This window comes from Cydia pomonella, chromosome 26, assembly GCF_033807575.1.
Source record: "Cydia pomonella isolate Wapato2018A chromosome 26, ilCydPomo1, whole genome shotgun sequence".
In the NCBI taxonomy this organism is placed as follows: domain Eukaryota; kingdom Metazoa; phylum Arthropoda; class Insecta; order Lepidoptera; family Tortricidae; genus Cydia; species Cydia pomonella.
Window position 1 is genome coordinate 8173183 of NC_084728.1, and position 26764 is coordinate 8199946.

Genomic DNA, 26764 nt, shown 5'->3' on the forward strand with positions numbered 1-26764 from the left:
CTTGTGGTTTGCGTGAAAAAAAAAGTAGCCATAAACAAACATTACGCAACACTGGCCAGCAATTTTCAAAATAGGAACACATTCGCGCGCGTCGCGGCGGTTACGAAAACTGACAAAGGCGATAGGAAACGTTCATCAATATGGTTCCGACAATCCGTCATTACGATTCCGGCCGGGTGTCCTGCCCAAATGTGAAGAGTTAACGCTTTTCAAATGTACCACAGGACAAACTTACACTTGCAGCCGTGTCACTGACTGTGATGGACAAAACTGCCGCTATTTACCAGGTATAAACGACAGTTATATTTTTAACCAGCGGCATTTGAGAGTTTGTAGTGATTTAACCTTTAGAAGAATAAAGACGTAACCGTCTATAGACTTCAAAGTATTTTTTGCTTTGTTTTATTAAGTCTATACAAAGCGCATCAGGTCAATGGATTAATAATTGTGTTACCAATTAGATAGTATCGGTAATTGGCCATTCAAAGCGCATTGGACATAAATCTTTATAAAAATCGCCCTTCGCACTGTCCAATCTAATAAGAATTTACCGCCAGTTCCCCAATTTCAAATTGAATTCGTGCCCTATCTGACCACACGAATGATAATATAGGGGTGGTAACCGCAGCATATTTAATATTTATTTACCTACCTACCTCTATCTTAAGAGCAATTCCTAGCTGAGCAACTTTTCAAATCTCGAATTTTTGAAGCTATGTTTCTGTCGCGCTGCGGTGGGCGGGAGCCGGAGCTATCTAAGTGTGAGTGCGCGCACACAGACGCGAGACTCGTGCGCTCGCTCATTGCGCGCCGTTCCGTCGACATCGCCCGCGAGCCAGACGGAATTTATTCTGCGCTGCCCGACGCAAGTTGTTTTTGTTGTTACCACGTAATATTGTTTTTCATTTTTATATTATACTGTACCTATTACACCCTAATACCAAACACCCTATCACCTGTACTAAATGTATTTTACACCTATGATGACGAAATAATAAATGATTGATTGATTGATTGATATTAATTACCATATAGGTAAAAACTGCAAAAAAGAATGATGTCTCAGCTTCGGTTGTCGTCGTACAGTCAAGTGCAAAAATATGTATCGAAAGAATCGTCTCATAAATATGGTACTAACGCTCTTATTACACTGGAATAAGATGCTATGGGACATATTTTTGAGTAAGATGTGTACACCCATATTTTTACACTTGACTGTACCTATCCGAATCAGTAAGTTGGGAGTGATCATGGTGTGTTGTGAAATTTTGTAAGTAGGTATAAAATATACCTATGGTTAAACTACAATCTATTTAACTTGTAGTACGATGGGGCTAAACTTGGGCCGCCTTATTGAAGAACGTATCGCAATGACAATCTGGGTAAAGTATGTTGGGATAATGCCGGACAATTTTGGGACCAATTGAGAGAACTCGTGAAAAAATGTTTTTTCGAGATCTCAACACGTGACAGATTCTTGAAGTACGTAGCGAATCGTTAAATAATAACCGTAGATTCGGCCTGAATTTTGGTAATCTTCAATATAGAACGGTTTTAGTTTTGTACCTGTGTAAAGATGAGACATACTTTTTTTTAGGGTAACGAGTGTTTTGCCATCAAGGGAGAACATTGGATGGTGAAAAAAAGTTGCTTCTAATGGAAAGAGAATAAGTTATCACAAAGAAATAGGTCCGGTGTCTACCCTTTTGTATCCGATCTAAACCCTGATACAAAAATTGGTAAAATTGTGGCTCTCAAACTTTGATACCTATGTCATAAGGCAATTTGATAAGTAAACAATGTGCTAAGAAACCTCTTATTGTAAGGTTTACCCGAAGTAATAAAAAAAAACACTAAAATAATAGATACGTTGCGAAGTTTTGACAATTTCAGATTTCGTGAACTGTACAGGTTTAGGGAAATTGTAAATGTATTGTTTATTGAATGGAATGTACTGGAACATATTAAGTACTTAAGTAGGAGAGACAAAAATCAAAATAAGAAATAATCGTGCCCAGTCTTTTTTAATGAAGGTCGCCAAAAAAATAAGAATCAAACTTAGAAATCAAAAAGACTAAGTAGTTCTTTAAAAAGGTCAAGGTCACTGAGAGCCCATCTTGAAGTATGGAAAATAATTAAAATTGCGATTTTGTTGGTTTCATTTTGCAATTATGTATATATATATATAGTTGATATACAATCTTTTTTTTTTATAAAATGTAAGGATCGTATGTAAAGAGTAAAGTAAATATATAGGAAAAGAGAGCCCTCTTGAAGCATTTTAAGGAAACTAATTTCGAAGCCCTATCTCTATTTTGTATCCGAAACTAGCAATGTATGTATGCGTGCACATCTACATATGCATCCGTATGTGTAGGTACTTTATTGCGAAAAATTGCTCATTTGCTATTTTACTCGATTTTGTTATAAATTTCAACATGTATCATCATCCCTATACAATATAAATACTCTTTATTGCACACCTTAATAAAAGAAAACAATACAAAAGAAAACATACACATAAGCATAGGTAAACAACATGCGGTGTTATCGCTAAAAGGCAACCTTTGGGTTGCGGAAATTAAAAAAATTACATTGTCAGTAACCGTCGCGCTGGTAGTGGTACTGGATAAAAATAATGGTACGAAAGTGTGATCAAGAAAACAATAAATGTGATAATTAAGGTCAGTAGGTAAATTGAAGAAAATTTAAAGTTTGATAATCACTGCTGTTTTTTAAATAGGTAAAGATCTGATTGTTTCTGGTCCGATCTTTACCTGGAAGGGTCAAGATCGGATATCGGTCTACAGCAGTGCTAGGTCTGTTAACACAATTACAAATATAAACACAGTTTCATCACAATACGCAAAATAAATTACAGAGCGAAGATCGGATAGAAGGAAGAATTCGCGAAATTTACCTTGCTCTCTGTGATTGCACATAGCACAAGCCCGACTCCCTGAGCGACGCCGGGACACTGACAGTCGAGGCGCAATGAAATGGCGTCTTACACAATGTTGCCAACATTAAAAAATAAAGCCAAATTAGGGGGAAATGAATGTCCTACGTTCTTCACCCGCATCCGGTATTTACCCAACATACCTTAATCGTTGAACCGCCGCATTTCAAAATGGCCCTTATTTTGATATCGGCTAGCCGTAATGTAATACGGCGGATTATACAATACGACTGCGATACTTATATATAAATCCCCTCGTCAATGTAATTTCATTAAATTTGCTATCTAGTGGCAAACATCAAAGTAGTTATCTTTTACTTGTGACGCACAAGTGTGAGCAATGTAAAATACTATATTTCTAAAAAATATTGCCTACTACGTAATAAAAGAAAATGTGATTATTAAATTATAATATGAAAGGTGGTCAAATCGCAGAATGCTGTCGTTTTATTTAAAATAATGAAATAATTAGACCAGTTCCGGAAGTACCGGGAAATCCCGGTTCTTTAAAACAGTACCGGTTCTGCAATCCCTAATAAGGATGTTATGCCCATCACTATTCCTTCTGTGTACGTATATTTAGAAACTGTCTCCGCCTCCAATTCGTGCGATAAGGACAACTGCAGCTCGGACCGAAATTCACTCGCAAAAAACTCAAAAATCGAGGTTTCGCTCTCGACTGTTTCCTCCTCCAAAACGCAACTAATCATTATGAAATTTTGGAAATTGCAAGAGGAAGAAATAATCTATGCCGCTATGTTTTGATTTTTTGGATATTTTTTGTCATATTTGTATACTGTGCCTTTTTTTACAGCCAATTCGATTTAGCCGTTTTTGCGATTTTCGAGGCGCTGTATCTTTCTTCAAAATAAAAGAATCCAAAAAAGCAAAACATAGCGGCACAGATATTGATGATATTGATCTTATTTGAAAAAATCACTGCTCTAGGTTAAAAATTCAGGGAGGAATCAGTCGAGAGCGTTTGTATGGAAAAATCGCAACTAGGAATTCCTCTTAAGCTTTTGCGTGGCGTTTGTTTCGTGTGGCAGATGCTATGCTGTTTTCATTGGTGTATGCGTGCAGTTTATGCAGTTATGAGTATTAGATATACATGCGATGCATGTGAAGAGAAAGGTGGCGAACCACAAACGCTTGGCAAGAATAGGAATCGCATGTGAACTTTTGTGTGTAATCCAATAAAAAATTAAAAAGTAATATCATAGATATATGAGATTCAATAGATGAAATGAAGCGAAAGCCAGCTGTCACCGTAACCACTTGGTTTTCATGTACGATTACCAATGTGTAACCAGGTTGCTGTGACAATGTCGATAAAGTCATATCGATAAACTATCGACATTTCTTACAGTTTTAATTTTACTTGAAAGGATTAACTATACCTGAAATGAACAGAAAATGCTTTTATTCTTCATCGTGGTTATCAGAGCCCTAGTGTAAATGTATTCGATAGCGAAACGTGACGTACGCGTTTGCGTTAAGTATCATTTTGTATAGGATTTAGAAACAGCGCGCCAAGCGGGACGTTTTGGAAACTCAAAATCCCATACAAAATGAGACTTAACTTAACGCAAACGCGTACGTCACGTTTCGCTATCGAATAAATTTACACTAGGGGTACAGGTCACGATTTTATCGTGACGACGCAGGTTGAAACGAAGGGAAAGTTCGGATTTTTAATTACAATAGATAAATAGTCAACTGCCCATTATGAATAATATGACTTAAGTATTTCCGTTTACTGAGTATGACGATAACCCCCTAGAGCAGCCCCAACAGCACATAGCTGAGCAGATTAACTAAATGCTCACATCCTGACGCAGACGTCGTCGTATCGCAATCCGTCTGGTAATTAACTCTATGACCTTAATTAGCTACTATAGTAAGGATGGCTAATAAACACCACAAACATTTTCAAAGAGACATATAATATATGAATAAGGCCTAGAGTTCGTTGTGAATCGGGTACGCCCGAAATAATCCAATTTATCTCCAAAACGGATTACTTAACCGAATTATTTAAGGCTTTTTGGAAAAAAAATGTGATACATGGGTGATACTTAGATATTTGGAAAGAAAGAAAATACATTCATTTAACGCCACAACATATTACATTTGGAAAAAGGACAAACTTGCAGAGAAAAAAACATTGGACACTTGATTCTCACTCAGCATATTATATATCTTAACAATAGTAGACCCCAACCACGCTAACTTTTCACCGACTTGGACGTGACATTAATTAGAAGTGCTAAGGGCACTTGGCAACGGATAACTTTATTAGCGTAGTTAGACTCTACAGTTCTGCTGTGGCGCAGCGACCCGAAGTGGATCTTGGCCTTCGACACCAAAGACCGCCATGCTTTCTCTGTCCAAAGCCGTTTCTGTCCAGTCGACGGCGCCGGGTTCGCTAAGGTACTTTTTGCACTTCATCTCTGCGGTTCCTAGCGCGTCCAGACGGTCTTCGGCCATTTGTAACTCCAGAGTACGCCCTCCAGACTGCACGATCCTTTTCCATCCGGACTACGTGCCCGAGCCATCGGAGTCTATCCTTATCCCGGATATGTCCTTAAACTAAGTCCAAAAGAGAGGTATCGTATCGGTACTGTGAATATCATCTCGCTTTCTGTGGTAGGGCACAGCACAGCGGATGTCATTCCAGATCTACAGCAGAGCCCAACTGGGGATGTACCTCCACCTTCCAGAAAGCTGCAGCCAAATAACACTAAGTAATACCTACTTCGTGTTATGTTCCTGTCGGTGAATAAGGTTGCCAGAGCTCAACGAGGGTGCGGAGTGTTAGGGTCGGCAACGCGCATGTAACTCTGGAGTTGCAGGCGTACGGTGACCGCTTACTATCAGGCGGGCCGTATGCTTGTTTAACCTAATTTGCGTTCTGCGCACCTACTTTTACCCCCGACTTCTTGACTTTACCCCCGAATGCTTTGTGTCGTCATACAGATATCGCAAAATTGCGACTATATTTGCATGCGGTTATGCACAGGAGGAATTTGATACATTTATTGTAGTAAAACGAAACTTGCCTTGATATCGTGTCCCAAATCTGCGTATGCGCTGGCCATTGCCTAAGCCACCGCCCGCGCTCCTCACGATTACCCAGTTACCCACAGCATTATTTAACTTATTGGTGGACCTTATGCTCTTGCAATAAGGTATAGGAAATGGTATATTAGGCCGCCGCGTTCCCGCTATGTCGCAACGACAGTAATCGTACCGTCCTATATGTGAACACCTCCGTTTAAATATACAGGCCACGGCGCACGAGTATCTGTCGTTACGATTAGTGGGAACGCGGCCTCCCGTTCAATGCAACTCGCTCTGAGGGTGCAGAAGGTGTACAGCACATAGACTAGGGCCATTGACATATATCTAAGGACGAGCCTTACGGCCAACAAGAATGGGGCCAGTACAGCGGTGTCACGCACACGAATTCGAGCCAATCGTGCAGTCTAACGCCACAACGCGATTGGTTGATAAGCTCGCATCCCGCGCGCGATTGGTCGCAACTAGTTGCGTTAGACTGCACGATTGGCTCGAATTCGTGAGTGACACCACTGAACCGTCCTTAGATATATGTCAATGACAACACACTAATATTATTAGTGTGTTACCATGGTAACCCATACGACTTGACAGTTCCTGGACTAATAATATTAGTCTAATACCGTTCGAGAAATGGGCCTCTGGTCTAGCCAAGTAAGGCCTGAAATACAACAGTTTTGAGATCATTGACAATACTATAGTCACCACTCTACATTTTGGCTCTCATCTCATCTGCATCGGTATTTGATCAGCCAAAATTTAATAAAAGTTGCCGAGTATAAACTATATAACTACTACTAAGGGTTAAAAACGCACGCAGGAACGCAAACAAACGACGCAGGATTAATCGCTATATCACAGTTGCTTCTGGGACACAACACAACTTAGCACATGCTATAAATTGAGTACACAAATGTGAAAAAATTTGCCACTTGCCATTGCCTAATTGCCCATGCCATTCGCACATAGGCAATATCTCAGACCAAAAGAAGGTTCAGGTTTTTTTGACTGTTCACCTAAGACTATTGGCTCCATTAATCTTTGCAAAAAATATAAGCCGGTCAATTTTAAATGAGTCAGCCGTTAACCGCCTACAGATACGAGGTCCATTGCCAAATGTCATGTTCTTACAGTTTAGACAAAGGCTAGACTTTTATGGTAGTGTAATTTATCAAATTGCCAAGGACCCCAAACTTTGGCATGTAAATTGTGCGCGTAAAACTTTGGCTTGCAGTTTTTTAAATTGTTAATTTATAGTCAGTAATATAACAATGGACTATAATGCCATAAGGCCGTATTCACATTGGATGGGAATTTGCACGTCGCTCAGATGTGCGAGCGGGACATCGACGTTCAAAGCGCTGTACCATCACCCACACTGTTAACTGTCCATCGGTGGACCTTATTACAAAATGCATAAGGTCTGTTTGTACAGCTCACACGCCGGAGTGGCGTGCGAATACGCATCGAAATTGTATTTAAAAGTCATTTAAGTCTTGGCTGAATATAAAACTTATTTACAATGGCTACCTCCTCAAGCAGGGCTGGGAGGGGTACCTAGCACAAATATAAGCCAGTCACCATTTATATGCTCCTTATGATCCATTTATTTAAATCAGCTTAAACTCCTTGGAATTGTCTTACACATTCATATCAGTATTTATCTCATATCCTAGACAGGTTAAATACCTAGATAAAGGAATAATAAAATTTAACCCTAGTTAGGAGATAACAGTGAAATTTCCGAGATAACTTATCAATGTAATCCATATCATAGTCAATATTAACTATGGATCAATAGTTTATCAGTTGATTATGTCATGAAATACCAAGTTTAATATTCTATATTTATTCTGTGTGTAAGCCCGAAGTAGGTAGGTACTAGGTATATTTCTTCATGGTTATATTATATGACATGTTAAAGTTAAAGAATATTTACTTATATATAAAATTACTTTTCTGTCTCTTGTTTGGCACTAAATTTCTCTTAACACTTTTGCTGAAAGTAACAGAGGTAAGCATTGTTAAGCCTACAAGTACCCCGCCTGTCGACGTACTGTCAGCAAATGCGTTAAAAGGGGAAGAATCGCTTTGCGATCCCAACGCAATAACGGTACTTTTTCTATGAAATTCCATTTCGGGAGAAATGGGGTTTCCACTAAGTAACTATATCTTACAAATCACTTTGATTTTAGATGTCAATCGTTTCAGCATAATATATTCAAGGTTAATAGGTTTCGTTTTTTTGAAAAAAAAAGTTCTTTTTTTGTTTTGCAAATTTAAAAAAAAAAGTTTTTCATTGTCAAATGGTGTCAATAGCATACTAAAAAATTTAAAAATCATGGAGAATAGAAATTATTAGAAGTGGAAAAACATTTTCTCATTTTGTATGGATGATCATGTGGTATACTTCCCTCTTAAGAAGGTTCCAAAACAAAGGTGTATGAATGTTGAAAAAAATGTATGGAAACAAAGTGTTTTGTAACTGCATTGACAGTGTAATATGGTGAATTAGAAAAAAATATAAGATATTATTAAGCACATTCTACTGTACAGCTTTGAGGAGAATAGTGTGGGAATGCCACCGGGACAGTAACCTGTAGCTCCAACTCCAGGAAATTGGGCTGAATGAATGCGACAAGTGATCGACAGCCCGCCTGTTTCCGGCCGGGCGTCCCTACACTACATCTACATTCTACTGTACTTATACATATTAAACAGTCTTAAAGACCCCAATACTTCTATTTCAGGGTCAAAGGTCAAAGACACCTATAAAAACAGATATAGAATGTTTAGTAAACCCAGTAATATCAAGCCACCTTTTCATTTTCTACCTGACTTTGGCTCTATAATTCTAGAACAGTAGAGCAATTATACTGTGTGGGAGGAATGTAGCCTGGGGATAACCCAGGACCTTACCATGTCACACTAAAATTTTCAGGAATACTACTGAATTTGTGCTCCAGTGAGATCAACCTGGACCAGGTTAAGTGACTCAACCTGATCCAGGGGTGGTAAGGGGATCATGCTAATAGAAATTTAGTCACTGGTTTGCTAAACCTAGCCTAGCTATGCCATGAAGACTCTAGCAAGAAACTTAGCTAGGCCTGCAGCATTCAGGCAAGCTAGCTACTTTTACTCATAGGTGTTACTATAGTAACAACCATACCAATGTATTCAGTAAATTTAGAAGTAAGGGCTAACGATATTCTTATAGGACATGCAAATATATAAAATAGTTAAGTACCTATGTAAAATTATGGACACATTATTTACAATAAATATGGTGTTGAAGATGTTTATTCAGATGTGCAATCCGAGGTTCTTGCAGATCGAAAGCAATTAATTTTCCAATGCTGCATATTCATATTACAATTTTTTTTTAATATTCCATAAATTTTTCTGTTTAAAATGTATACAATATTAGCCAAATTTAATAATTTCACAAAATTAAACTATTAAAAAAAACAGGAAAATAATATGGTTCTAAAAAAAAAAAAAAAAACATTTTTAATGTAAGTGTGGCAATACTTACATTCAAAATGTTTTTATTTTATTTTATAATTTAAAGAAAGAAACCGTTTTTTTTTTAATAAATATACATATACATACCAGTAAGGCACAATCTACCTTTACATCTAACTAAAAAAAAACATTCAAACTATAGCTTTAAAGGCATTTATGTTGTAACCATTAAAAGTATCTAAATAAACAAAGCATGTATATTTTTAATGAATTCAATTAAAACATTTTACGCATTGAAACCAGAACACTTACTTGCTTATATCTTATCACCCGTCCCGTCAATGTATTAGAAATCACAACACTCTGTTTTACACTTTATTGTTCACAAAACACTCAAAATGTTTTATTTTGGAGTGAAATAATCGAATGATTTGTTTTCTAAACACTTGTTTACGCACTTCCACACCTGTCGATTGATTTGTTTGATTGAGATTGACATAAAAATCGGAAGGAAGGAAATGCAAGGAAATGTATGTGAATTTACATGGTATCCCTGACCTCATTTTTGATAACAGTATAGAAACAATATACAATAGAATCTAATCTGCTTTAAAACTTAAGAAATAATTAAATATGTGTTATATAATGTAATGTATTTGAAATTGATCAGTTTTTTTATATTGCTTTATTACTTTACTGGAGTTGGAAAAAAAAAAACTTCTAATGATTGTACGTATTTTAGACTGGTCACCCTTCACTGCCACATACGTTCCGTTTTACGGATTACTTCAGCGCGCAGCGTTTGAATTCGGGTCGAAAGCACAGATTTGATAGTCAAATGTAGCATGTAGCGTATGGAAGGTAGAGTTCATGTAGCGATTGCGAAAAATGCGAATTTCCTGTAACTGGAAGTATTCTTTAAATCGCTTTTTCATATCAATGAAGTTACAAGGAGTAAGATCATATCACAGATGGTGATTAAGACATTGTATAAATTATACTGAGTGTATTCATATAAATAAATGGAAAGACAAGTTATCCAAATATCATTTTATTTAACTATTTATTACAATAATAATACAATATTGCGTTTCCATTAAAACTATATTAAAATATGTAATTATTAATCAAATAATTTATTTATCCTATAGGAGTTTCTGCCATCTTCCTGCCACGAGTGACAGGGAAATAACTAACGTATACCTCTATCCCTCTCAGCTGGAAGCAGTGGCGTAGCGACTGGGGCCCTCGCCCACGGCCTCGCACAAGGGGGGGGGGGGGGGGGGGGAGGGCAAAGCTTTTGATTACCTTGGTATTACACATTGAAAAGGGCCTCACAGCTGTTTATTTTCGTTCACGGCTAGATTAGTTCACGCTACGCCACTGGCAGGAAGTTTTGGGTGATCGGATAGATTTAATAACCTATTAATACAGTTAACCCTGTACTTTTTAAAACAAAGAAAAGAGGCAAAATAGTCTAAGAGTTAGCTTTAAAAATTTTTTTACAGCGTCAAGGTAATAAGGCGCATGGCACACTAAATCCGATTCGCACGGCACACTGAATTCGATTCGCACGTCGAGCTATGCGCGTATTATTGCGAGCGGGATGTCGCTATGATACGCGCATAGCGTTGTCTCGCTCAAACATCGGACCGTCGTAGTGCGAATCGGATGCAGTATGCCATGCGCCTACGAGTGAACCGATCTGAATTCATTCCATTTATGGAGACCTGGCACGAATACTTTTATCTCTGTCACTCTAATCATTATCGCAACAGCTATAGACAGAGATAGATACGATTATGTTCGCGCTTGACTCACAGCGCCACCGTAGGTAGTCACCTGACAAACAAAATTGTGTCAGATATTTTGTGTCCTTCGAAGAGTAACATATTATTGCAGACTGCACACACCATGTGTATACATGTAAAATAGTCTACCTATACAAGTATACACCTTTATGGCCATGACCATGCCATACTCATGGCATAATTACGTATAAACAGCTTATAACATTTTTCATTTTTTTACCTTAACAAGGAGTCAAAATATCCGCTTTGGTATTGCACATACCATTCTTCATTTAGGGGTAATTAGATACATCCTTTCGACAGACACTTTCTGCTATATTGATGTCAAAAAGCTATTGTTTTTGATAGAGGGGTAAATTCTAAAATAAAGACGTGCCCCCTAATTTGACAGCTGACCCATAGGGCGCTGTACTGTGGCCATGTTTTGTGGTAACTAGATTGTCAAACGTCAACTTTTAATAACCAGAGTTACCGCATAATAGTTGGGGAGCCGGCATGCTAAACTGGAGCGTCGTAGAGACCTACTTGAACCGAAAGATTAGATCATAGGAAGAAAAAAAGGTCATATAAAGTTTTCTTTTTCCAGCGAGCAGGAAAGCGTCTATAGTTTTTTTTTTAATTTTGGAGGGTTAAATAAATCGTTAAGTGGATTTGGTTATTTTGGTCCAAGTTAATGCTATATTTCAAATTACTGTCCACCTATGTTCATCACTACATTTATGCAAATAAATATATCTTTATCTTTATCTTTACAACTTAATCTGACAATCACAAGTTCGACGCCCGATCTTCACATTGTAACCGTCAGATTAAGAAAATGCATAATACAAATACCTGTTCGATTAAGTCATAGCTCTATTATAGCATTAATTCGGACTAAAATGACCAAATCCACAATCTGCTTGATGATTTGTAGAACCGTCTACCAACCAACAGCTCAACATAGACGCCTAAAAATGAATAAGGTAGACTCTAAGGAGTAGGAAGATATAACTTATATCTTAATCTGGCGCGCTCGAGTAACTCCAAAAATCTCCTCTTGGCCTCCCCAACCATAATGTACGGAGCCGTACAGCGCCATCTACATCACTTGCCAAATTGAAGGTACGAATTTGTCTTAGACATTCCACATCTTAGACAATGAAAATGGATCTTCGATTGCTGCTAAGACTGGGAAATTACCTTTCTTAGTCCTTCTGACTGGAAGTGTAATAATAATCCTTTATCTTGACGCGCCGATTCCGTCCAACGGTAAATTTAATAAAGCCAAGGCATAAACAATGCAGGGACATTCTAGGGGAATGTCGCTTACGTAACGTTTTTGCCTTCTATGGCAGCTAGCTCGATCAACTCCGTAAAGCTCGAGAATATACCAATATTTTGTTATTATAAATAAATAAATAAATAAATATTATAGGACATTATTACACAAATTGACTAAGTCCCACAGTAAGCTCAATAAGGCTTGTGTTGAGGGTACTTAGACAACGATATATATAATATATAAATATTTATAAATACTTAAATACTTAGAAAACACCCATGACTCGGGAACAAATATCCATGCTTATCACACGAATAAATGCCCTTACCAGGATTTGAACCCGGGACCATCAGCTTCGTAGGCAGGGTCACTACCCACTAGGCCAAACCGGTCGTCAAATCGGTATTATATTATATCGTTTTCTCAGTATTTTCAGAAGTATTGAAATAATGGCGTTACTTAAGCGACATTCACGTAATGCTCCTGCAACGCGTCACAAAAGACATATTTGAATATAATTATATTATAGTTCTAATAATAAATTGTGACAAAAATGATGATGCATAAACATAAAATGTGACCGCGGCCGGCAAAACGTCCACTTTGTCGCTTGCTATAATGAGGCCTTGACAGGTTATCGTATAAAGATACAAGCAAATCTCGTCCTTGTGACGTTTTGCCGGCCGCGGTCACTAATGGTCAAAAAGCAAAAGTGCAATTTTGGAGGTTATTTTTAAGTGTCGCCACTTTTTCCTTAAAAAAATAAATTAAAATATTAGAACACTAACATTGTCAAATGCAAAAACTACTTATAAAAGCCGACGGCCTTAAAAATATCACCTAATATAAAATATTATTAAAAATACCTTAAGTTTTTAAATCTAGTCTATGGTCAAATTAGTACAATCAGCAACACTCTTTAAACTGACCAGTCCATCAGTGGACCTTATGCCTTTTGTAATAAGGTCCACCGATCTACAGTTAAAAGTGTGTGTGTGTACATTTATCATCACAAGTTCATACATTCGTAATTCTAGCGATATAGCAAAAGTGAAAATTGTATTTAATTCAATCTTTTATCTATTTTACAAGCTTTTATTTAACTTGCCATGTATGCACAGTCACGTCTAAAAATATCGATATGGACGAAGTGCCAGTAAATATGTATACGTAGTTTAATATATATGGGTAATAAGGTCGTGAATACATATTTTTGGCACTTTGTCAGTATGGATATTTTTTGACGTGTTTGTATGTTAGTGTGGGCCAAATCTTGGAAGTTAAATTTTACCTACATCCCGATTTCAGATTGATTTGAAAATTTGCAGACATATGTAAGTTGGGTGACAATGAAATATTATGGTACCATTGAGCTGATCTGATGATGGAGACAGGAGGTGGCCACTGGCCATAAGAACTCTGTGAGGAAACAACGCAACCTAATTGTGTTTGGGGGTTTAAGAACTGTCTATGAATATTATAGTAGATGCAAACCAAATTGACGACTGGGGTCGTAAAACTTCTCATTCACACTCGCGTGGTTGTAGGTAGGATGAGAGAGATAGTGATATGACCTCGGTCGTCAGTTTGGTTTGCGTCTACTATAGTTACCTATGGTAAGACAAGTACAGCTTGTATCAAATCAAAAATGAAATTTTTGCCTAAAATTCATTTAGATTATACAATTTTTTTAACGGCAATCCAGTTCCCGCGTAACGTATGAGACAGTACAACCCCACCTATCTCACTTTTCAAAGTTGTGTTTACAATATTTTGCTCTACTTTACACGTTTTATTCGTCTATAGTTCAGCTAACTTAAGAGTTGTAATTAAGATAAAAATCCTGTAGTTAAATCAACAAATGTTAAAATATATCTCACCGGTTTTGAGTCTCTGAATCACGAAAACCGGTAAGGAGAAATGAACCGGTTTCCAAGTAACATATCAAATTGCACGGGATTTGCTATTGTTTTTTTTTACAATTGGAAAGTTGATTCATCCATTTCATAGTTTAACGCGTACGGTTACAGTATGCAATGTATTATAGACCTTGATCCACTCTCATAAGGTTTACGATGGCGCGTTATATTTAATAGGCGCGGCGTTCAGTGTTTAAATACCGGTAACCGGTTAATTTCACCAAACCGGTTTTGTTAAAAAATATATATTTAAATGTAACCTCGAGATGTCCAGAAGCCAATAAAAAGCCTCCCAATCCATTATATTTTTAATTTACATTTTGATTAATTAAAAATCGAATTTGTCTTGTCAAATTTTAGATTATGGGTAACTAGTTAAATATACTAAAGTGGGAAATATAGCCGGTTCCCGAAACTTTGCACCTTGTTTTTAGTGATGAGTTTAGAACGTGGTATAGTTGAAGTTGACATCAGCACAGCGCGGAGGCGGCGCGCGCGCACTCGCTGCTCCAGTACACGCCCCCGCAGCCCGTCACCAGCGACCACACGTACGGGGTGAAGAACTCCTCGGGCCGCTCCTCTTCCACGTACCGGAATTTTAGGTCGGGGAATTTCTGAGGAAGTTAACATTCAGAATAGAATTCGATCCTAACCAAACATTTCTATATTTTCTTCCACGTACCGGAATTTAAGGTTGGGGAATTTCTGAGGAGGTTAACAATCAGAATATAAATAGATCCTAACCAAACATTTCTATATTTTCTTCTACGCACCGGAATTTCAGGTCGGGGAATTTCTGAGGAAGTTAACATTCAGAATAGAATTCAATCCTAACCAAACATTTCTATATTTTCTATCTAAGGGTGGTATTCCATCAGTCCAATATCTTTGTCCAATGTGTATTTGCGTCTCACATTTCGCTTAATGAGAGAGTGAGACGCAATGCACATTGGACCAAGAAATTGGACAGATGGAATACCACCCTGAGAAGTAAAAGGCAATTTAAAATATGAAACTTACAGATTATTCTTTTATATTTTTTTCTTAAATCCGTACCTTTGTCTAAATGTGTCAATCTGTATTTTATCTTTTAAATAGTTGGGCAGATTATATGTAGACGTACACTCTAATAACTTAACAAGAAACTCACCATTCACTACTTCTCGTTATAACCTTTACACTTAATTCGCAAACAAATAGTAATGTGATAATTTATTCATATTGTTTTAACGAGTTTTATAGAATTTAATCGTACGTTTTGATGTACGTCTGTATGACAATATAAACACATAAAATTTCAAAAGTTTAAATTGTAATTTTATTTATTTTTGTTATTCTACTTATTTAACCTTTTATTTAATTTAAATTCAACATTAGTCATTTTCGTTAACCGGTTTTTAACCTAGTTCAAAAAGACCGAGCGAGAAACCGGTTAATCGGTTCCTTATATAATGCTTAGACATAAGTTTATTATGTTTTGATGTTAGAAATAATACTGTCCTATGTAGAAATATTTTGAGATGATATAAATACTTCTTCTAGTATTATTCCCTCTGTCAACTAAATGAATGTTGTTGTTTTTTTAACAAAATTTACGATAAGCGACTTCTACAAGAATAGGTTTAAAGATTTTATATCTTTAAAAGTCGTGGTAACTTTTCCCTCCAAAACTAAATCTGAGTAACGATGCACTGAATTATAGTGTATATTACATATTATTGTACCGCAATATAAGATATCATACGAACCCTATCATTTCGGAAGAAAAACTTAACTACCACTACTTTTCAGGTTAGAAAAATTCTAATCTTAAAAAATCGGGGTACAGTCAGCATCAAAAGTAGCGCATCAAATAACGCTTCATAATTATCTACCATTCTGTAACAGCGTAACAAAAAGTGATGGCTTGAAAATAGAACAACAAGACTGTAAAAGATATACTTTTGAACGTGAATTTTAGAAATTAATTTATATTTGGATAAGTTGTCCGGGATGTCAGATACTTTTGGAGCGTTGTTTCATCCGCTACTATTGATGCTTACTGTACAAGTTGCAACGAGAGCAAAAAACAAGAACTCATTATTCCTTACCTTTAACCTATCGCTGGACCACTGCTCGGCGCCCTTCTTGATGCACGCCAGCACCTCTGTGACGCTGAGGTCGCCGCCGGCGCCGTCTTGGACCCGCTGCAGGCGCGTTGAGAAGTACCCTATCACCTGTAACAATAAACCGGTTAAGTATGAAATACATCAGAAAGCAGGGCAAGGCATGATCATAATCATTTTGATTAGTAAAACCAATTTATACGTCAACATTATGGATAAATTTATAACTATTAACATTTTACATTCAAAATTAATATTATTTTAATTAAGTAGGTATACTATTATAACTCTTGGTAGGAGTAGAATGGGCGCTCGATAAGCCAGTTTTTTAATCGGCGCTTAAAGCTAGTTAAATTTGGAGCTTCGACGATGTTTCTGGGCAATTTATTGTAAACTGTGGGCCAATTACAATCTGACGAAAATCCATTGCCGGTGCCTCTCGCTAAATATGCGCGCAACACGATGACCTAATGTTACTATCATAATGACAATATTCCCACATCTTTTTAGGGTTCCGTACCACAAAAGAAAAAAACGGAACACTTATAAGATCAGTTTCTTGTCCTTCCGTCTGTCTGTCTGTCAAGACCAATTATTTCGGGAAAGCGTGGAGGTTTTGAGTTGAAATTAAAACCATATACTCAGGACTACAATTCCTTGAAGCTGTGAAAAAATCAAACTTTCAAGTTCACGTAAAAAGCGATACGGCCGTTTATGCCGCAAAAAACGTAGGTATATTTCGACACTCTCAAGGGAATCAAAATTTATAGATTAAGAGTCCTTTCCGTTGAACTAGATCTATAAAACTTGGCAAGTTATATATCGTTTTATATTTCTTATACTACAAGTACAGGGAAAACCCTGAAACCTTTAAATATGTAAAAAATAAAAATAAAATAGATAAATTTACCTGGTTGGGCGTATGCGACCCGAATTTGTCCGGTTTTTTTATTTCATACCCTCTTCATGTTGTGCGTGATACAGTGCGGAGCCATGTTGGGGTTTTGCTGCAGCTGGTGTGTCAAGCAGGAGTTCAAGATATCCAGCAGCGTTGACAGCACTTCGTCTATACTCTGTATCTTTAGGTATTTAAATAAAAGTAAACAAACAATTTGTACATTTTCGGGTAGTTATATATAACATTTATTGGTTATCCAACCAAATACAAAACCGCCTGGATCTGTCACTGAACACCCTGACTTTAACCTACATTATTTGATCATATAATATTTTCATCTACCCTCAACCGGCTTAAGGAGCCGTTTGAGGGTAGATTATGTTTACTTTTATTTAAATACCTAAAGATACAATATTCCACCTGGAAGTATCTTTTACCATTTCAATGTTCTGCGTGTGATGTGGGTTGTTCTGGAAGAGCTGCCGCTTGTGCAGGAGACAGTATACCGCGATGGCTTTGTGCTACAGCTGGTGAGTGAGGCAGTTCATGACCTCCAGCAGTCGCAGCACTTCGTCTAGCACTTGGATGCGTTCCACCTGGAAGTATCTCTTACCATTTCAATGTTCTGCGTGATGTGATGTGGGTTGTTCTGGAAGAGCTGCCGCTTGTGCAGGAGACAGTACACCATGTTGGGGTTGTGCTGCAGCTGGTGTGTCAGGCAGGAGTTCATTATTTCCAGCAGCATCCGGAGTACTTCGTCTAGAACTTGGATGTGTTCCACCTGCAAGTGAAGACAACGTAATCACTTATAACATCTTATAAAACAAAGTCCTTCGCCGCGTCTGTCTGTTTGTATGTATGTTCGTGATAAACTCAAAAACTACTGAACGGATTTTTCTGCGGTTTTCACCTATCAATAGAGTGATACTTGAGAAAGGATTATGTGTATAATTTGATTAATTTGTTAAAGTTCATCCATGCCAACCCAAGTTTAATGTTTCTGGACTGGTTAATCCCATTTTTTTTATAAAGATCCTCGTAAATATTATACAGCCCAGTTTGAACATTTAAGCCAAGTGGTCAAAAATATTTGCACCGATATTTTTAGTTAATTTATTTGTAATAAGTACTTACTATTTCTTCTGTTTTCTCCTCTGCGTGATGTGGTAATTCTAAATTATTAATATCGCCCCCTGAAAAAAAGTAACGGTGTTTAATCTATAGCATAGACATAATTATGATAAAAGAAATATACACATAGAACGGAACAAACACACGAGTATCAAATACACATAATTTCGGCAATATTGACAATTGTCGCTGTTTGCGGACTAATCAAAACTCAACGAGAAAGTACCTCAGGTACCGTCGCGGCGGTACTTTCATAGGGTCATAAATTTTTCCGCTGTTTGCGTCTTTATTAATCTGAATTTTGTTAAAAATGTTACTCGTAGTAACCGTACCTCACCATAGGGAGTTGCCACGCACATAACCACATATTTTGTGTGTATGTGATATCATGCATTCATGATTAGTTTCATCCACTTTAGTCAATTCGCAAAACTTATGTACATACAAAGACAATTGATTGTAATAGAGAAGTAAAGTCTAAGAGAATAACGTGCCCGTTAGTTTTACATCCAAAACAGATGGCGCTGTACTGCGCTATATGTCTTCCATATACTTACTCTTTGTGTTTTGCGGTCACAGAATTGTCAAATGTCAACTTTTGACAATCATAGTTACCGCAAAATGCTTACCCGTCAAATTCGAAGCACAAAATTGACTTAGATTTTACACATCTTACTCAATCAATGTATCTTTGGTACATACATCTGGATCAGTCGGTGGGGTTATCAGTTTAAATTCAATTTAAAAATATATCTTCGTGTTCTATGGTTCAAACAACATCAAAATATCCAATAATTAACTGATTCGTTTATTTCTCACTGGGGATATAGATATTTACCTTCTATTTCGTTACATAGCCTCGCTCTCCGTTTTGAGAGCGTTTCGAACAGCGACACCAACCTCTGCGCGACGTACGGGTGGAGGTTTCTGAACTCACCTAAAACAAATAAATAAATATTTGGGGAAAATCTTACACGATCGAGCCTCAAACTAAATTTTTATCAAAGGGCTGTGATCCACGCTCCGAGTCGTATCCGGTGCAGGGGATTTCGTTGGCTATACAGCGTGGAAACGCTGCTAGTGTGATGGGAACCTTTGGGCCGGATGCGATTCGGGGCGGTCCTTTAAAAATACTTTATTGTAATAATTAATCGGCTTTGTAAACATCACGAACACATCGATCTGTTCTGTGATAGTTTTAATTCAATTCGCAAACTAATGAGCCAAGATTTCTCCAACTGTTAACACTTATGCAATTCCATCTTATTTATTTATCTTTTGTTCTTCTCGTTGAATGTTTAACTCAGTCTCCTGTCAAGCAACATAGTTTTAAGCATAATAGTTATTATTAATTCTGCAATTTCGCACGCCATGTACTTTATGCAGTTTCTACCTGTGGAAACTTGTAATTGGCTTACTGTTTTTATTTCGAAACCTATTTTGTTACATTAGCTGTAAGTTTTCCCAAGAAATAAAATAAAATAAAATAACATAAGGGAAAATGACGAAGCCTGTTGCGGATCGCTTTATTGTTTGTGTGTAACGACGACGCCTGTTGCTGATTTATGGTTGTACCCTCCTGGCACGAGCGCCCCCGCGCCGCGCGGGCAGCGCAGTGCTCGCCCCAGGCGGCGAGTCACCTCTGAAGCGCGCGCACGCCATTCCCAGCCAATTTCTCATAATTTCGTAGGTACGGTATTTTTTGCATTTTGAATAGAAACTGCCGTGAAAAAAAGATCGTATTTAATTTCAAATTGTGAACTTCGTAATAAACTAGTCAAAGTATTGGTGGAGTTCTTATTGTCCGCCTGGAAAATAGTGGCGACCGTGACAGGTCAGGATTCTCCTGACAAACCTGCGATGCGGATTTTAATTTGTCAATTAGTTTGTAATCATTATGGCGACAAAGTCAAAGTTATCTGCTGTTCACCAAAGTTATTGCATACAAGTTTCTAAAAAAATAAAAGCCTCGTGTCGCCCAAGGTACATCACAATGTATATTGCGTTTCAATGGAATTTTTGCCGAAGCAAAAAACAATATAGAGTCAGCCCAAGATAAGTTGGCAGCGATTTTGAAAGTCCAGCCTGTGCAGGTGTTAAGTAAGCTCTGTGTACCAATGAATGTTCTTCAATGTCTGAATATACTTACAGCTCATATTAGCGATGGCGGCAAGGCAGTTGGTATGCAAGTATTTATCGCGAACGCGCGCCATATTGTACTGCAAAGCCCGGACTAGTACTAGAACCATCAGTCCGCCGAGTGAGACCTCTGATATCTGACGCTCTGTGTACCAGGGAATGTTTTTCAATGTCTGAAACAATAACACAGTATCACATATGGATCATCCTGTTTTTAACAAAATAAATGTAAATCACACATTTTTTTGTTTATGACTTTTATGAGGATACATGTAAAATACTAAACAAGCTAATAAAACAGTTTCGTGGAACGAGGTTGTAGCTGAACCTCGCGAACCTCTGCTTACAGTAAAAATCCTTCTCAATTTGTTACTAATTAATTTTATGATTCGCTGTACTGTACTAAAACTATATGGATCTCCCTAGATTCGACACAAATAAATGATTGAAATTGAATTGAAATTGTTAGTTTAAACTTTTTATCAAATTTCAAATCTATATCATGTTTTGAGATTTTTTTATAATGATATAAAAAACGAGGAGCGAAACATATTTCATATAGTTCGCTCGCGATAAGAAAGAATGCAGTAAAATCATAATTTTGCCTAACCAATCAAATCGTTCCTAACAAAGAACAAATAGGAACAAAAACGTGCCCCTTAATTTGACATCGAAAACAAAATGGCGCTGTACTGCGCCATATGTTTTACCGTCACTGAATTGTCAAACGTCAACTTTTGACAATCAGATTTACCGCAAAAAGTATGGAGCTGTACAGCGCCATCTCGTTTACCTGTCAAAGTCGAAGCACGACATTGTCTTAGATTATAGGGACCGTGCGCGTTGGAGGGTCTGCCATCTTGTGGCCTGAATCGGAACCATAAACATGTACATTTACACGTCACGTGTTTTCTTGTGCATAGTAGGTTCTGCCATCTTGTGGGCTATACGGAACAATAAACCTCACATTTACGCCTCGCGTCAAAAATGTGACAGCTCCTGTGCTGCCTCCTACAGTTCATGCACGCTCCCTATACACATCTTACTCAATCAATGCTTTTGATTGCTAATTAGAAAGTCCTGTTCACAGTAACCAATTGAAGGCATACTTTCTCAAGTTAAGAAAACGTAGTCTTAACGCGAACGCACTATAGACTGCAGAATTTACACCCAGGGATAAGTTCGCCTTTGTTGTATTTAATTTACTCTGTAACTGTGTTTCTCGTGTTTTCATTTCTATGTATAATAATATATATATATAGGTAAAAAACTTAAGTAAGTCACCTGTTGTATGTAGTTGTGACGTGTTCGAATAGACATTTGTTTTGTTTGTGTGTGTCTTTTAAACATGTATTGTCTATTCGAACACGTCACAACTACATACAACAGGTGACTTACTTAAGTTTTTTGCCTATACATACGTAAGATTTTCTAGTTAATTTATGATACTTACGATAAGATGCACATTCTTTATAAGAGCATCGTCTTCTGTCAATATTAGTAATACAATCAGCGACATGTATATGTGGTGCGAGTTGCTGTCTGGAGCGTTGTATAGCACTTGGAGTATGGGGACTATCTGCAAATATAACATATTACATATAAATAAATAAATATTATAAGACTAAGTCCCACAGTAAGCTCAATAAGGCTTGTGTTGAGGGTACTTAGACAACGATATATATAATATATAAATATTTATAAATACTTAAATACATAGAAAACACCCATGACTTAGGAACAAATATTCATGCTCATCACACAAATACATGCCCTTACCAGGATTTGAACCCGGGACCATCAGCTTCGTAGGCAGGGTCACTACCCACTAGGCCAAACCGGTCGTCATATATTACGATATAAAAGTCGATTGGTCGTCAACCAATGGTATAATGGGCGTTTCATCTACTACTTCTTCGCGTTATCCCGGCATTTTTGCCACGGCTCATGGGAGCCTGGGGTCCGCTTGACAACTAATCCCAAGATTTGGTGTAGGCACTAGTTTTTACGAAAGCGACCTTCCAACCCAGAGGGTAAACTAGGCTTTGTTGGGATTAGTCCGGTTTCCTCACGATGTTTCGTTCACCGAAAAGCGACTGGTAAACATCAAATGATATTTCGTACATAAGTTCCGAAAAATTCATTGGTACGAGCCGGGGTTTGAACCAGCGACCTCCGGATTGCAAGTCGCACGCTCTTACCGGCAACAGAAATACATCATCTGTGAAAATTTCAACTGTCTAGCTATCACGGTTCATGAGTTACACCCAGACAGACAGACGGACGGACAGCGTAGTCTTAGTAATAGGATCCCGTTTTAACCATTGGGTGCGGAACTTAACTAATTTACTTTATAAATAGGTAAGTATGTAGTCAGACTATAATGTACATACTATACTTTCATTGTATTGCAATTTGATTGTTAGTTATAAGTTATTTTGCCAAAAGCTGGACTTTATGTTTGTAACTTTCATTCTGTGGGATAATGTATTCCTGGTACCCCGCGATACAGGCAAAGCCTAGTGCGGAGACCCTGCTACATTGAATTGAATTTTGAATTTCTGGAAATAAAGATTTATTTTATTTATTTATTTAAAAGTGTTGTACCTTATTCGCTGAATAACTAAATAAGAATAAGTTCCAAAGGAATAGACAAAGTAGACTTTTGTGCCAATCTTACCAAGTGTTCTATGTGTTCCACGTTGCTGACGTGCCGTTTGTAGGCTTTGCAGGAATGCAACATCAGGTATAGGAGTAGTGTAGAATGCTCGCAGCCCGCGGTGGCGCATAGGGCTTTGTGGAGCTGGGAAACAGACTTGGCATTGGGATACGATAAAAAAAAAAATATGAACAACTATATAACAAGTAAATAATAATAATAATTCAGCCTATACACGTCCCACTGCTGGGCACAGGCCTCCTCTCATGCGCGAGAGGGCTCGGGCTATAGTCCCCACGCTAGCCCAATGCGGATTGGGGACTTCACATACACCTTTGAATTTCTTCGCAGATGTATGCAGGTTTCCTCACGATGTTTTCCTTCACCGAAAAGCTAGTGGTAAATATCAAATGATATTTCGTACATAAGTTCCGAAAAACTCATTGGTACGAGCCAGGATTTGAACCCACGACCTCCGGATTGAAAGTCGGACGTCATATCCACTCGGCCACCACCGCTTACAACAACGCTTACGCTTTTTCTTTATATAACAAGTATAAAGAAAAATATGTCCTAATAGGGACCGTGCGCGTTGGAGGGTCTGCCATCTTGTGGCCTGAATCGAAACCATATACATGCACATTTACACGTCACGTGTTTTCTTGTGCATAGTAGGTTCTGCCATCTTGTGGGCTACATCGGAACAATAAACATCACATTTACGCCTCGCGCCAAATCTGACGGCTCCTGTGCTGCCTCCTACAGTTCATGCACGCTCCCTATAGCATATTACGCAAAACTCTGCGTAGAGGGCGCATCTAACACATACTGAGGGCCTACCGCGAAACACGAAAATCGAAGTTTCGTTATCTGCCACTCTATCACTCTTGTATATTCGAGCGATAAAGACAGATAACGACATTTTTTATTTTCGCTTTTCGCGGTAGGCCTCTGTAAACAAACCGTCTTGATGCGTCAATGTCATGGTGAAAACTTGTCAAATAGTTTCGGAAAAAAGTGGCGGTGACATAATCGGACAGACACACGGACATGACGAATCTATAAGGGTTCCGTTTTTTGCCATTTGGCTACGGAACCCTAAAAACTGTTTAAGGCAAAGTATATTTAAGTTTAGGATATGTGATAGTGCTGCTCTCTGGCGGCAGAACATTGCAGTAATACTCCCTATTGGAAAACGTTTTCTCCAATTTCTTTCACAGAAATGCCCCTATCTCAAAATGTCCCGTCTACGAAATCGTTGCTGTATAAAAAGATACGTTTTAAAAGTCAAATTAAAGTTTAAGAGGGGTAATTGTAAGAATGGCGCATTATGCAGACGGGCCGTTTCAGGAGAGGGTCATCTCGAACAAGAATCTCCAAAAAATATTAAATTTAATTTCCACTAACCAAATTGGCCGAGTATTTGAGACCTTGATTTATAGTCTGTATCTTTAGGTATTACAATAAAAGTAAACAAAATCTACCATCAAATGGCTTCTTAAGCCAGTTGAGGGTAGATAAAAACCTTACATGATCAAATTTAATGTAGGTTAAAGTCAGGTCGTTCAGTCACAGATCCAGGTGGTTTCATATTTGGTTAACCAATAAATGTTATAACTACCCGAAAATGTACAAATTTCTTCGTTTACTTTTATTTAAATACCTAAAGATACAGAGTTATAGAGAAAGAACATTTTGCGAAATTAACAAAGAATAATTTAGCGATTGTGTCATCTGCCTTAGACATATTCTGGGTAAGTCTATATTTACCGCGGCCATGTCTATTCGGGGCGGCGTCATCTCGGGCCCCGAACCTTTTTCCGGTTCCTTCTGTGGTGTCGTAGCCGTATCTACAAAATTAAACATATATAATGAACTTTTGACGACTGGTCTGGCCTCGTGGGTAGTGACCCTGCCTCTGAAGCCGATGGTCCCGGGTTCAAATCCTGGTAGGGGCATTTATTCGTGTGATGAGCATGGATATTTGTTCCTGAGTCATGGGTGTTTTCTATGTATTTCAGTATTTATATATTATATATATATCGTTGTCTAAGTACCCTCAACACGAGCCTTATTGAGCTTACTGTGGGACTTAGTCAATTAGTGTAATAATGTCCTATAATATTTATTTATTTATTATTTATAATATTTTTTTTTATACTACGTCGGTGGCAAACAAGCATACGGCCTGCCTGATGGTAAGCAGTCTCCGTAGCCTATGTACACCTGCAACTCCAGAGGAGTTACATGCGCGTTGCCGACCCTAACTCCACCCCCCTCGTTGAGCTCTATAATATATGTGTAGAAGATTGACAATTTCCATACTACGATAAAAAAAATCTACGATTTCAACTCACGTGTTTTTAGTCACTCGCGCGACATGTTTTGGAGAGCCTAGGTCTCGTTTCTCAAGCACTATAAGTGCGAGCAGCGTTCACGACGGCCGTGCTTCGCGTACTGCTGCGCGTCGCGTCGCACGCTGAGAGAACCGGTTGGAGGAGATCTTGCGCTGTCGTAGTAGGCGTGCTTAGTGATGTGGTGTTTGGATTTGGGTCACTTAACACTTGTAGTGCCAAACAGCAAGAACTCACTATGTACACTATACTGTAACCACACTCACTGGCCTTCTGCTGAAGGATCACAGATTTCCATGCTAGCAGCACAGCCCAGCCGCTATGTTGATCTCGATCGTTTCACGGCTGGGCTGTGCCGCCAGCATGGAAGCCTGTGACCCTTCAGCAGAACCAAGACTTCCCACAACCGGTTCTCTCAGCGCGCGCGGCGCGCAGCAGTACGCGAAGCACGGACGTCGTGAACGCTGCTCGCACTGTGAGTGCTTGAGAAAGGAGACCTAGGCTCTCCGAAACATGTCGCGCGAGTGACTAAAAACACGTGAGTGGAATCCGTAGAATTAGTTTTATGTTAGTATGTCTCACGACAGTTTTAATTCAATTCCATACTACGTGTTCAATCATCTTTGAAGGTGGCGTTATTTACTTTTTTGCATTTTAACGATGTTTTTTTTTTTATTAAAAACTGATCGGCGATTGGCTCTAGTCACACCTGATGGAAAGTGAAGACAGGAGAAGATGGAGCTCACCGGTTCAGTAGTGTGTGCGTACGATATTGTTATTTACAATTTCGAAACGGAAAATTGGTTTTTGTCTGACTGCTATCATATGCATTATTAAATTATAGAACGGGACTTAATCGCGTTTTAGAACTTAATACGCGATTAAGACCCGTTCTATAATTTAATAATTTGTAAAAATCGTGAAAGTTTTAAAAGTCAAAACGATTAGTCAATCATGTTTGCTGCTGCTTGCTGTATGT

The 26764-nt window shown here is 38.0% G+C and overlaps 1 protein-coding gene and 1 long non-coding RNA gene across 3 annotated transcripts in view; one reads left to right on the top strand and one right to left on the bottom strand.

Moving 5' to 3' along the window:
* LOC133531914 (uncharacterized) lies at positions 1-15156 on the top strand. The gene is made up of 2 exons (XR_009801621.1): positions 1-287; positions 14958-15156. It is a non-coding gene; the product is annotated as an uncharacterized LOC133531914 (long non-coding RNA).
* The window catches only part of LOC133531913 (dymeclin), a 26868-nt gene continuing 10644 nt past the window's right edge, over positions 10541-26764 (bottom strand). The window contains exons 10-18 of one of the 2 annotated variants that reach the window (XM_061870326.1): positions 25202-25281; positions 23453-23575; positions 22226-22351; positions 20783-20945; positions 19472-19570; positions 18637-18695; positions 18116-18283; positions 16590-16715; positions 10541-15113 (exon numbers count right to left, since the gene is read on the bottom strand). In XM_061870326.1, the coding sequence (XP_061726310.1) occupies positions 14970-15113; positions 16590-16715; positions 18116-18283; positions 18637-18695; positions 19472-19570; positions 20783-20945; positions 22226-22351; positions 23453-23575; positions 25202-25281 (1088 nt within the window). In that variant the 3' untranslated portion in view covers positions 10541-14969. The other variant, XM_061870327.1, reaches the window with a different exon arrangement.